Genomic DNA, 11,871 nt, shown 5'->3' with positions numbered 1-11,871 from the left:
ATGATAATTGCCTTGCATATGCGCATGCATTGAGGGATCTGTGACTCTGCCACCGAATACATTACTTCTTATTCTTCTTTTGGACAAAGAGAATATAATTAAGTAGTATTGGAAAATCTCATGGGGTTGGCCTAAGTGGTGAAGACCTTAATCTTGGAGTATCACTCCCTTCAAAGTTCAATGTTCAATACCTCATGGGTGCAAACAATCCTTTGGGGCCATACCCTTAGTGAAAAGCCAACGATTTAACTAATTCTGTATAGAAAAACTTTCGCGAATGCATTGCACGAGACCGAGGTTTATTCTGTACAGATGGGTCCGAAAGACTCTGCCTTGGAGAGGTTTCCCGACATCGAGGAGGGTGCAGTGCACAAGATCAAGGTTTACTCTGCAGGGGTGAGTCCGAAAGACCCTGCCTTGGAGAGGTTCCCCGACATTAAAAAAAAAAAAATTATTGGATTAACTAATTGTTAAGACCAACCGCAATTCGCATTTAGTACATTATCTTATTGTTACTTGATTTTGTTAATTTCTACCTACCAAGACTTGTTTATGCATGAAGTAAAATGCTTTGTGAAAGCAAACTTTGCTCCTCATTCCTAAAATATCATTTTTTTTTTATTAAAGTACGTTCATATCAGATATATGCCTTAAAAAAATGAAGAATAAATTATATGATAAATCCATGAACAAACAAACACTGCTTTATATACTTACAATGGGTGTATGAAGTATACAAGTAACTCAGCTTTTTCCCTCAATAATAAACAAACCTCATATGATGCAATAATGCAATGATGAGAGAGAATGAAGTGGTTGCTTACCCCTTTTCCATCTCTCCAAAATAAAAAATGACAAAAAAGAAAAAAGAAAAAGGAGTGGCCTAACCCTAAGTGTCTTAAAAAACTAATGTTATGTGTCTGGCACTGGAATCTGTGTTGGATCTCTCCAGCTTGCAAGCCAAACCTTTCCTCACAACATATAAATGACAGGGTGGCTTCATATCATGACTAGCCTATACACACATACACACATCATCCTCCTTTCCCTCAAAAGGTGGTGATGGGCACTACCCACAAAAATTTGGGCTCACTTGGATACCAAAAAAAAAAAAAAAAAAAAGAAAGGAAAAAGAAAAGGTTGGTTTTCTTTTTCTTTCTTTTTTGTTTAAAAACAAAAGAAGGCAGACTTCAGTGTTGCAGACCACCTAAGACACCAAACATACCATACCAGAAACCTCCCTGTCCTTGGGAGGCTTCCACTGAATTTTGGATGAAAATGCTGAGGTGCATTAATGCCATGTATCGTTACGTACCCAAAAGTTGGTATTTCTTTGTCCTGATTTGGAGGCCTCAATCAACTCCAACAGAGAAACCTGCATTTACAAAGTGCACAAAACTTGTCAGCAAATGCTATTACAACTCAATTGTTGGGGAAAACGAGCAACAAACACAGAATAGTCACCTATACTCTTCAAGGATGGATATACCTGACAAATCTTCATGAATATACTTAAGCTCAAAGTCAATATAAAGGACCATCCACCATCTTCCTGACTCGGAGTTCCACACCCCTAAGATCATGAAGATGTTCTAAAATCTCTTGGAGAAGATTTAATCCCTTATCTCCTTTGCTCAAGGAGTTGACACAGTGCTTTAGAAACTCCCTATCTGCTTCAAGTGCTTGAAGCCTCTCATATACATTATCTACTTCCTCTTTTATAGCAAGCTTATTCTCCATTTCAAACTTGGTGTCTAAGGATGTTTGAAATGGAACAGAACCAAACCCTTGTTCATGTCCGTTCCCCAAAGCATCTTCACCATCTGTAACAATAGCATCAAAAAGGGGAAGAAGTCTCCTTGCCTTTGACCCTTTGATGCTAATCTCTTGATGATGCTTTCCATTCATTTCCTTGGAATGACCATTTTCAAAAGCATTTGCTTCAATGTCAGCATCTGAATTATAATGGTATCCATTTCCATTCTCAACCGGTATGAGATCCTCAAAGTGTTGTTCCTCCCCATCACTCAATGTCAAAAGCTTCTCTTCCAACTCCTTGAGCTGCTGTAAAATTGATAGCCTTTCTTCCTCAAAGTTTGCAAGGGACTCCTCCAAATAAACAACAGCATCAGTGGGAGTGTTTTGGTTGCTACTTTCTTGATTTCCAAAGGAACTATCTCTTTCCTTTGCTTCATGGTTCAAGTCAATCGATAGTCCATCACTGTCCTCGGCATTGCTACAAGAAGCAATGCTTCTTGTGCTACTATCTGTTCTCCTCAACATCCTCATTTTTTCTTTAGCCTCATAATCCTGGACCTTCTTACGATACATTCCCAACTCCTTTTCCACCTCCTGCTTCTCTTTTTCCCTTTTGACCATAAGCTCATTCAGAAGCTGTAAAGCTTCCTGGTCATACTCAGATTGCTCTTCCATCATTCTTTGATATTGCAATGCTTCCATTTGCATTGCAGCCTTCTCTTCCTGGAGCCTGTTTATCATCGCCATTGTCTGGTTAGCTGCCACAGCAGAAGAACTTCTCTCTTCTTCTAGTTCTGCATATAAGGCATTCAAAGCCTTCCTTTCAGCCCTCAATGCTGACTCCAACTTCTCAATTGTCAGCTCACCTCCTTCTATCTCACCAATGACACTTCCATCTAAGGACTCTTCTGTTCTTGATTCCTTCCTCTCAAGCAATAGCAACTTCTTGTGCAAGTGATGCAAGCTTTCCACAGAAGTAGGTGTATCAGGAACCTTCTCTTCCTCTATTTCATTAGGCTCTGAACGTACCGATACATGATTGTTTATTGCTTGCTTATTACTTTCTACTGAGATGGTTGTGAAGTAAAAAACCTCTTCTTCAGCTGGCTTAGGACCTAACAAAAGAATACCAGATTAAGATATCAAAATGTGGCAACTCCTATTTCTAAAGTTGGTTATATAAGAATCTAAAGCTTACCATTATCATCATTGACATGCAACATGACGGAGCTGGTGGAAGGATATTGTTGCCTGCGTTCATATGATGGAAGAACCTCTTGGTGTTGAGCCTCATCAAGTGGTTCCTCATCAGGAATCTCTGCCCCCCTTGAGATCTCTGCATCAAAGTCACAGCTCTTATGAACCTCTTGGGGTTGAGACTCATCAAGTGGTTTCTGATCAAGAATCTCTGCCCCGCTTGAGATCTCTGCATCAAATTCACAGCTCTGCGTTTGAATTACTTCTTCAGATGCTGCATGTAATGGAAAATGATTAGTACTATTTTTATAAACTCAATAACAGAGAATTATATAACGGTTAAAAATGAAATTAAACAAACAGGACTACCTATAGGAACATCTGAATCCATTTCTCTTCTTGTTTCTGCAGTTTCTTGCTCCTCATGATCATCATCACTTGACGGCGTTTGAGTTGGTTGAGTAATAGCAGCTTGTTCATATTCTTCCCACACTAAATCCGATAAATCTCCTTCTGTATGCATTACAGAGGTACTGTCAGTCTCAACCATCACTACGGATTCAACCACTGCAACCTTGGGCGCCTCCTTGCTCTCATGGGATGAAAGTAATGCCAAATTCTCACCTGAACTCTGCCAATTCTCCGACAACGGTTCGGCGTTTTCCTCCGCATGCATATTAAATTCCAAAATAACGTCTGAATCACAATTTCCTTGATCATCCGCTCCATATCTTGGTTGATCTCCGTCTTCTGTGGCAGGAGAGCCTATCAATTCAACTGCAATCAACGTACAATCTTCACCATCAATGAAAAACTCGAGATGCTGAGGCCAAGTTTCATGGGACGTTTCCTTACTAAAATTGACATGAGCCATAGACTGATCACAAGACTGATCATCCATGGATTCAATGAAATTCTCCTCCTTTTCGAGCTCTTGCATTTTTTCTTTAACGATTTCCAATTTTTCGTCTTCAATAGCTACCAGTTCCTTCCAGCCAAAGTCAAATACATCACATTTCTCCTCTGCCTCCTGTTCTCTTTTACCAGAACAACCATCAGTTACAAAATCAGAAATAATCTGAATTTCCTTCTTTTCTCCAATACTTCGTTCATCTTCGCATAGACTAGTCTCGGAATTCGATCTGCTTCGATCCGAATGTACACATTCATTAGTTTGAGAATCAACCCCTGTTTCCGCAATCAAATTCTCTTTATGGGAGAAATCGAAATCCGCCCAAGAAGGCTTAATCAATATACAAGGAGAGTAGAATTTGCTTTCCACATTTAAGCCACAGCAAGAGCAGTTCAAATTCTCCTCCCCATTTCCACCGAGTTTCTGATCACTGCTCTGAATAAAACCAATCTTGTTTATTAATGGAAAGAAAGCAAACCTTTTTGATAATTCTGGACAATCAGGTTGCGATGAGGATGAGCAATCCTCGCACATATCATGGGACTCGGCCAGTTTCCGATGATTAAAGCAATAACCCAGCTTGGAAATCTCAGAGGCATGAGCTTCACAAACAAGATCTCTATAAGAAACTTTACTCTTTCCAGGCTCTAAGACATGATCAATCCTAGAACACCATAAGCAGGGCCTTTTGAGGCCAAAGTAATCGGCGAATTTAATGATCAGATAAGAGAACAGAGAATTAAGAAGGAGAAGTACGATCAGAGTCCATTCTAGTATGGCATAGACGAGAATAAGGGTGAGGTTGTTGGTGTTTCTATGCAACATGCTTGCAAACTTGTTGGTTTCCATTGATGATGCTCTGTTCCTGGAATGTACAGTGAGATAGATTGAAGAAGATAAAAAAGAGAAGTGTTTTGAAAGAAGCTGTGGAAGTGTTTCTAACTTCAAACACGGAGAGAGAGAGAGAGAAGAACAAATGCAGAGGACGGCGTTGTGCAATTTAGAATGAGATAGGCGGTTTTGAAAGGAATGACGAAACAATAAATTTATATATAAAAGTGACTCTTGTAGCAGGAATTTATGCTGTGTGGGGTCTTCCAGATGCCGTCCCACCCTTTATACGTTCAAACAAATGCACTCAGCACAAGACATTAATACACAAATTTTATATGATCTTGAGGTAAAAGAAGTGGACATTTGTACAGGGACCAGCGTAATTGAACATCTTTTTCAAAACTTAACCCGACCAGATTATATGACTTTTTTTTTTCCTTAAACTTCGTGTGCCATCTTCTTGTCGGCCGACACAGGTGGGATGGCCCACCAACAGCATAACAATGAGTTTGTAGGGTCCCCATTAAGGACACAAATGCTTGAAGTTAAGACCATTTAATTTTAACAAATATTTGATCTCCTATAACCAACTTATAAATTATTTAGTTTGATATAAGACGTGATATTATATTTTTTTTATTATAAAACAAAATTTAAAATTTAAATTAATTTCCATTATTTATATACATTCACTTTTATAAGAAATCTGTGTAAATATAACACCTCTCTTTTAACTTTTTACGGAACAATGTGTTTACTATATTAATATATTGAGAAATGATAGTTATAATTATGAATGTATAAGCGCTGTATAATTATTTAAAAAAAAAATAAATATATAAGAGATTCACATGAAAATAAAATTAATTTTTTAATAATAGACTTTACTTTTTTTTAAAATGACTATACGATATTTATACACTTCACAATTATACGTAATATTGCTCTAATGCATTTATTGGTGCATTTTCTAATAAAATGCAGTATAATTTTGGTAGGAATTAGGGCAGAGGCTGCACCGCCATGCACCTACCCATTGCTTTATATCTCTGCATTTTTCAAATGTCTTAATTCTTGTTTCGAGAAAAGTCCAGCAATTGCTTTGCCAAATAGAGTCTAACTCAGATGTAAAAAACCCATTATTATACATGTATTTACGTCACTACATATCACAGGTCAGCTTCATCCCTTTATAGAGGAATCTCACTTTTGTGCATGCTTTTGCTTTTGTCATTTTTACATGACTTCTAAAATGTATTCATATTTATCCCACAAGTTTCAATTTAAAGTAGGGCTGATACGCGCATGGTGCGGGGCAGGGGGTGCCCTCCCCTGCACCCCGTCCTACACCATGCGGGGGTTGGGGATTTTCCCCCAGCCTCCGGGAGGCGGGGGCGGGGGTGGGGTCCCCCGTCTCGGTGTCGGGGGGCCGGGAAAAAAATTCAATCCGCCCCACCCCCCGCTTAGATACCATATTGTGTTTAAAAAAAAATTTTTTGGTCTAAAAATATTTTTTTAGACTCAAATTATAATATAATTTAAATAATAAATTAAAATTTATAAATATAAAAAAAACTTAAACTCATTAGAGTTAGATTTTGGATTGTTTTGGCCTCCTAGGCCAATTTTTATATAGGAGGCCAATGCGATACAATAGTCATCCTTAAGCAATGTGAGACTTAGTAGCGAGGGGCGGGGCGAGGCCCTGTTGGGGTCATCCCGCCCCTCGCCCCTACTAGGCCCTCTCTATGCGGGGCGGGGGACCTCACCCCCGCATGGGCGGAGCGGGGTAGCCCGCCCACCCATACGGAAGTGGGGCAGATTTAAAGGGCAAATAAAAGAGAGAAACAGTAGTGAGCAAAGAGATCTAAAAGAAAAAAAAAAACTGTAAATTTTTATATTAACTGAAGTATATTTACAAAAAAAATTAAGGAGACTTTCCTTTTATTTTTCATTTCATCATCAATTAATTGTAGGTTTTATTGAATAAAATAGGAGTTTTAAAACCACTAAATTACACGAATTGTTTCACGAAAGATAAAGATTCTTCACGTGGATGTAGATTGAGGAACCTTTCTAACGATGAGATACGAACGTTAAAAACCAGAATTTCAAGCAATTCTTAATCGAGGGACATCAAAGCTTAACCTTCTTTGAAAAGCTGATCATTTTAGAATTTATGCTTCTCACGTTTTCGCTTTAACTTTATTTCTCTTTAAGCTTCTAATTTTTTGACGAAAAGGATCGTCTTGTTTCACACAAAGGGCAAAAAGAAACCTGATATATACATGATCCAAAAATGCATTGGAGTGGATGGAGGAGTTCCAATCCATCCTTCCTCCTCACTAATTCCCCCGGCCCTCTCTTCCTTTCCTCTTACAATACATGCATGAGCCGTACCATGCAACTCGTGAGTGTTGCAAAACGATTGGCAGATAGGGCTCACGTGTAAGCTTCATCTGTGGCCTTGACCCCAAGCATATATACTTTGAGTACTATTTGTTGAAGGGCAAAAATCCCCCCTGGTTAGTGGGACAACCCCATACCTCAAAGGTCCAGAGCCTAATGAATTAAACCCGCCTATCAACACCAACACTGAAGACTAGTGTTCGGTATGCACATTCACAATGAAGTCTGACTGAGGGGCCGGCAAACTCATGGATAAGGTCAAATCCGAATCTCACCAGAACAACATAAAGGTTCGGATTTTCCTTCTAATAACACTACAAGAAATCAGGCCTTTTCCAGCGATTTTAAAATCGTCGCAAAAAAAATCGCTGTAAATAGTCTCTATTTCCGGCGATTTTCAAGTCGCCACTCAATATCCTCTGTGAAGTTGGGAAATGGAGGGAAAAAATTTTGGTTTGAATTTTTGCAGCGACTTTTATATTTTTAGCGGCGACTTTTTTCGCCGCAAAAAATAATTTTGCACTGTAGCGTGTTAATTTTCCGTCAACATGAAAAAATCGCTGCAATTAATGGATTTTGCGGCGAAAATTGTCGCCGTAACAAAATATGCTGCAAGTAAAACTTATTAGCGACGAATAAAAATCGCCGGAAAAAGCACATAAAATTTAAATCCAGCGGGTTAGGTTTTTCCCTCATTTGTTTCCCTCGCCGAACTCTCCCCGCCCCCTGCCCCCCTCTTCCCACATTCTTCTCCTTCAAGCCTCCGCCTTGCACAGCCGTCACCGACGACCCCACCACGCCACCGCCACCTCACCTCGACAGCCAACCCCTCCTTTTCCCCCAGCCCTCGCGCCGATCTCTTGCCTTTTCCCCAAATCTAGCCTCACCTCTCTCTCTCGGATTTCTCTATATCGCCGCTGCGGGGGGCGCCGTTCGCCCCCACCCACATCTCGGCGCCGTCGACAGTCCTCCGTTGGAGCCCCCTTCTCCTCTTCGACCTTCTTACACACGGCTTCATCTCCATTATCGACTATGTCCCAAAACTTTTACACGAGCCAGGGTCGTGGTTTCCTCCCCATACAAAATCTGTTCCTCCATTTACAAATCTCGGAGTGATTTTTTGTGGGATTTTTTAGTATCGGAGGGCAGCATAATCAACCGATACTCTTGGAGTGAATATCCTTCCGTCAACATAGGTATATCTGCAACTAATTTCTCTATCTCTCCCCCTTCATTCGCGGTCGTTGCTTTACAAAAATTGGCCTTTTTTTGTAGACTAATTTCAAGATGTTTGAATCTGAAAGCATGTCCTTTTTTGCTCTTTAAATTCTTTTTTATATGATTCATTTTATGTACATGTTGTTGTGGGTATTAGGTGTTAGTAATGTTTGGGTGATTTTTTTAATTTGCACACTATAGATTAATGGACTTTTGCATGAAATCCCTAATTTGTAAATCATCCATCGAGATCCAAGAACTGCTCCTTTTGTAGAAGCAATGGCATCTCAACCCTTCAGGTAAACAGAACCTGTTTTTGGTGTCTATGACAAAGCTTGGAAATGTTCAAGTTCTTACTAGGAATGAAGGTGAAGTTCGAGTGAATTGCAATTATGTTAATGGCAGTTGAAGGGTATTGTTCAGTACTTCCAAGTTATTTTCCCAATGCTTTTATTCAATAACTCATGAAACCTGACCTTATGTGATTTGAAATGTTGGGAGTTCGAATATTGGTTCATTGTAACAGAGAGCTGTTGTATTTTGATGAAGATTTTGCTTCTTATAAATCGGAGTGCAAATATATAGGTTAATTAGACTATATGATTTTTTGATAGTTATCAAACTTACACTACTTCCTATCAAATATTAAAATGGATTCATTTTGTTGTGAAATTGTTAATCACTCTTTCTTGGTGATTTACTTGTAGAATTCATGAGATCTTCTAACATTCTTAAGGTTTGAAATGGGAGATAAAATACATAAAAATTAGTGGCTTTTACAATATTTATGAGCATTTGATGCTGTTAAGAAAATTCAAATGGGAAGCTAGATAGGGATTTAGATCCCTATCAAAATTATAGGATTTGAAGAAGAAGACTAACTTGAGAAAGTCACTGGTGATGTGGTTGAGCTAATTTTTGTATACTCTTCATGAATCAAGTTATTCTTGTTTTAGTTCATAAAGAATATACTAATGCTACTTTACTTCTCCAGTACATGGTTAGTTGACCTCTCTTTAGATGACAGAAGGAGTAATTTCAACACTTGGTCACTCAATATTTTCTCATTGATGTAATATTTTTAAGTTTTGATTGATATGTACTTATTTTTGTGCATTCTTAAGTACTGGTTGCAAGAAAGGAAAGCAAAATATATACATATATATCTTCTACTTCCACTTCTAAGTATTTATTGCTCATGTTCTGGGGATGACACTTGCAATTTCAAACACTTTGATATAGCTAAAGATATATTTGAGGTCGTTATTCCATTCTAATGATATATCCATTTGCTTGTCAAATTGCTTGATATGCAGACCTATGCTATTATTTTAGCTCAAACAATCATGAGGTCTGAAAAATGTCTATGACCATATCACCTTGCACTCCATATGTATGGATATATTACCCATTAAGTAATATTAGAACTTGAAAACATGTCACAAATTTTCCCATTATTAATATGAATGTTTTCTTGTTTTAATGATAGGTCCTCATAAATTCTCATGTATTCAACGTTTGGACAACCATGAATTATGCTAGCCATTCATTAAAGATTGCTTTTTAATGCTATTCATCATACAATTTCATTATATGTACTTTTGGTGTCTCATCTTTCTATCTTTTCTCCTATTAATTATAATGTTGGTATCGACATCTTAATGAAGTTCATTGCACAGAGGAAACGTTGTAATTCCTATTTAACTCTCAGTGTTTTCAAACCTTAAACATTGTATACTTGAGTAAACTCAGCATACCCTTTGTATAAGAATCAGTCTTTAGAAGTGTCAAAATAGCAGCTGCATCATAGCACATCTGAAACAACCCAACAATTCTACAGCTATTACAGCAGCAATTTCCAGCCCCTAGTCTATTATACTTCTTTCTTTTTAGCATCTACTATAGTCTATCTTCTTTCTTTTTATCATCAACTATAGTCTATCTTCTTTGTTTTTAGCATCAACTATAGTCTATAAGTGTATTAAATTCCTGTACCTCAACAACACTATAAACAAGCGCATAGTAGTGGTAGATTTTGATAAGGCATGTAACTATTTCCAAAAGGGCAGTAGACGATATTAGGCATTTCTTGGTGAATGACGCATATTTGCAGACAATTACCTGTCCTAGATCATTTTTATGGGGAATTTTCTTTTCTTTTTATGGTAAACTGTTTTGATTACACTACTAATGCTTTCTCATGGGCTTGTAAATGTGCCATTGCTGCAGAATTGGATATTGCAGGTATTGCTTTCCTGATATAGCCACAAGATATGCATATCTGCAGGTGTTGCTGATATATTGCAGGTATTTCTTTCCTGATATAGTTTACAATTTCACAAAGTTGTCTTCTGCAGTAATAGTGCATTTAGAGAATTCCTCTTTTCCTAAAGGTAGTTGTGCCTTTCCTATCCCCTCATTTAGTGTTGTTTTTTTAAAGTTATATGGGGTAGAGTTGGAGAGAAAGCTGAGTTGAACACATTTAGAAGCCTGTGGAAAGTTTTCAATTATTTTGTGTTGGCTGTTGGTTCTAATTGTAAGTGTAACACTAATTTGCTTTCGAGTCTCACCCATTGGTAAGATTAAAATCCAATATGTTTTGTTTTATATGATGCTTTGGCTTTGGTAGTTTGCTATTTCCATGTTACTCATTGTTCTGTTTTTGCAGGAATGCATTGCTTGGAATTATTGGAAAGGGTGGTTTACGTTCATTGTATGCTGGGTGGGGAGCAGTACTCTGCAGGAATGTTCCTCACTCAATAATCAAGGTTAGGCTAGTTTTTGATTGTAGACACAGGTCTGTTTGATTGTAGAAATTTCATGGAGCTCTTTCAGGCTAGTTTTTGTTGCAATTAGCACACCATTCAGTTCTATATTTTCATGTTCTATATCTTCATTAGCACACCATTCACACATGACTGTTTTTGCTTCTTGGTGGATGTTATGCAGATTCCAGGATCTATAAATCTGAAACCATTTATGTAATTTATTGGTTATAAATTATACACTACTAATGCTTTCTCATGGGCTTGAATTTCTAGGAGATAATTGGTTATAAGGTCTATACATGCGTTTAAAGGATACATGCTAGGTGATCTGTGAAAAAAAAAATGATACCATTGCTTACAAGAACGGAGAATAAAATAAGTTTTCTTATTAACACTTGGGGGCTTTTGTTGCTTTTTCTGAGTGAACAGAAGAAATCATTGTATTGAGCAGATTTGATGCTGTTAGACTTAGCTTGACATTGGTTTCATTGTAAACATGTGGTTGCTAAGCATTCACTAATCTCTGTATATTTTGAGAGAGACAAGACCATGATTTCTATTTGCTCTCATAATACTATAAGTTTATTTCACGTGAAAATGATGATATATGGAATAATTTGGCAGGATTGCAAAAGGATCCAAGTGAGTTTCATTCAAGAGCTTGATGTACATGACATGACATGAGTTTCATTCAAGTAAGTTTCCTTTTGTGGGTTTTATCTTTTGTTAATTAGATTTCTGTTGATGGGGGTTGCATGGTCTAGATTCAATGAT

The 11,871-nt window shown here is 37.7% G+C and overlaps 1 protein-coding gene across 2 annotated transcripts; it reads right to left on the bottom strand.

Annotated features, from left to right (window-relative positions):
* Positions 1–1,006: 1,006 nt before the first annotated feature.
* LOC108995519 (myosin-binding protein 3-like) lies at positions 1,007–4,869 on the bottom strand. Of its 2 annotated transcripts, none has more exons than XR_001996876.2 (4): positions 3,325–4,869; positions 2,957–3,229; positions 1,465–2,873; positions 1,007–1,375 (listed from the first exon to the last, which is right to left on the bottom strand). XR_001996876.2 is itself a non-coding variant. In XM_018971095.2 (4 exons), the coding sequence occupies exons 1-3, from the start codon at positions 4,715–4,717 to the stop codon at positions 1,525–1,527; spliced, it is 3,015 nt and encodes a 1,004-aa protein (XP_018826640.1). In that variant the 5' UTR covers positions 4,718–4,869; the 3' UTR covers positions 1,007–1,375; positions 1,490–1,524. The 2 variants fall into 2 exon arrangements, 1 of the variants encoding a protein (XP_018826640.1); XM_018971095.2 differs by having other exon boundaries at positions 1,490–2,873.
* Positions 4,870–11,871: the final 7,002 nt, after the last annotated feature.

This window comes from Juglans regia, chromosome 16 (assembly GCF_001411555.2).
Source record: "Juglans regia cultivar Chandler chromosome 16, Walnut 2.0, whole genome shotgun sequence".
Lineage (NCBI taxonomy): Eukaryota > Viridiplantae > Streptophyta > Magnoliopsida > Fagales > Juglandaceae > Juglans > Juglans regia.
The sequence above is the reverse complement of the archived record's forward strand: the minus strand, read 5'-3'. Positions and strand labels throughout refer to the sequence as shown.

Coding starts and splice junctions, on each gene's coding strand:
- LOC108995519 (XM_018971095.2), bottom strand. CDS start 4,717: ATGGAAACCAACAAGTTTGCAAGCATGTTGCATAGAAACACCAACAAC. Junction 3,230..3,324: donor GGATTCAGATGTTCCTATAG/GTAGTCCTGTTT, acceptor CATTACATGCAG/CATCTGAAGAAGTAATTCAA. Junction 2,874..2,956: donor GCATGTCAATGATGATAATG/GTAAGCTTTAGA, acceptor TTCTTTTGTTAG/GTCCTAAGCCAGCTGAAGAA.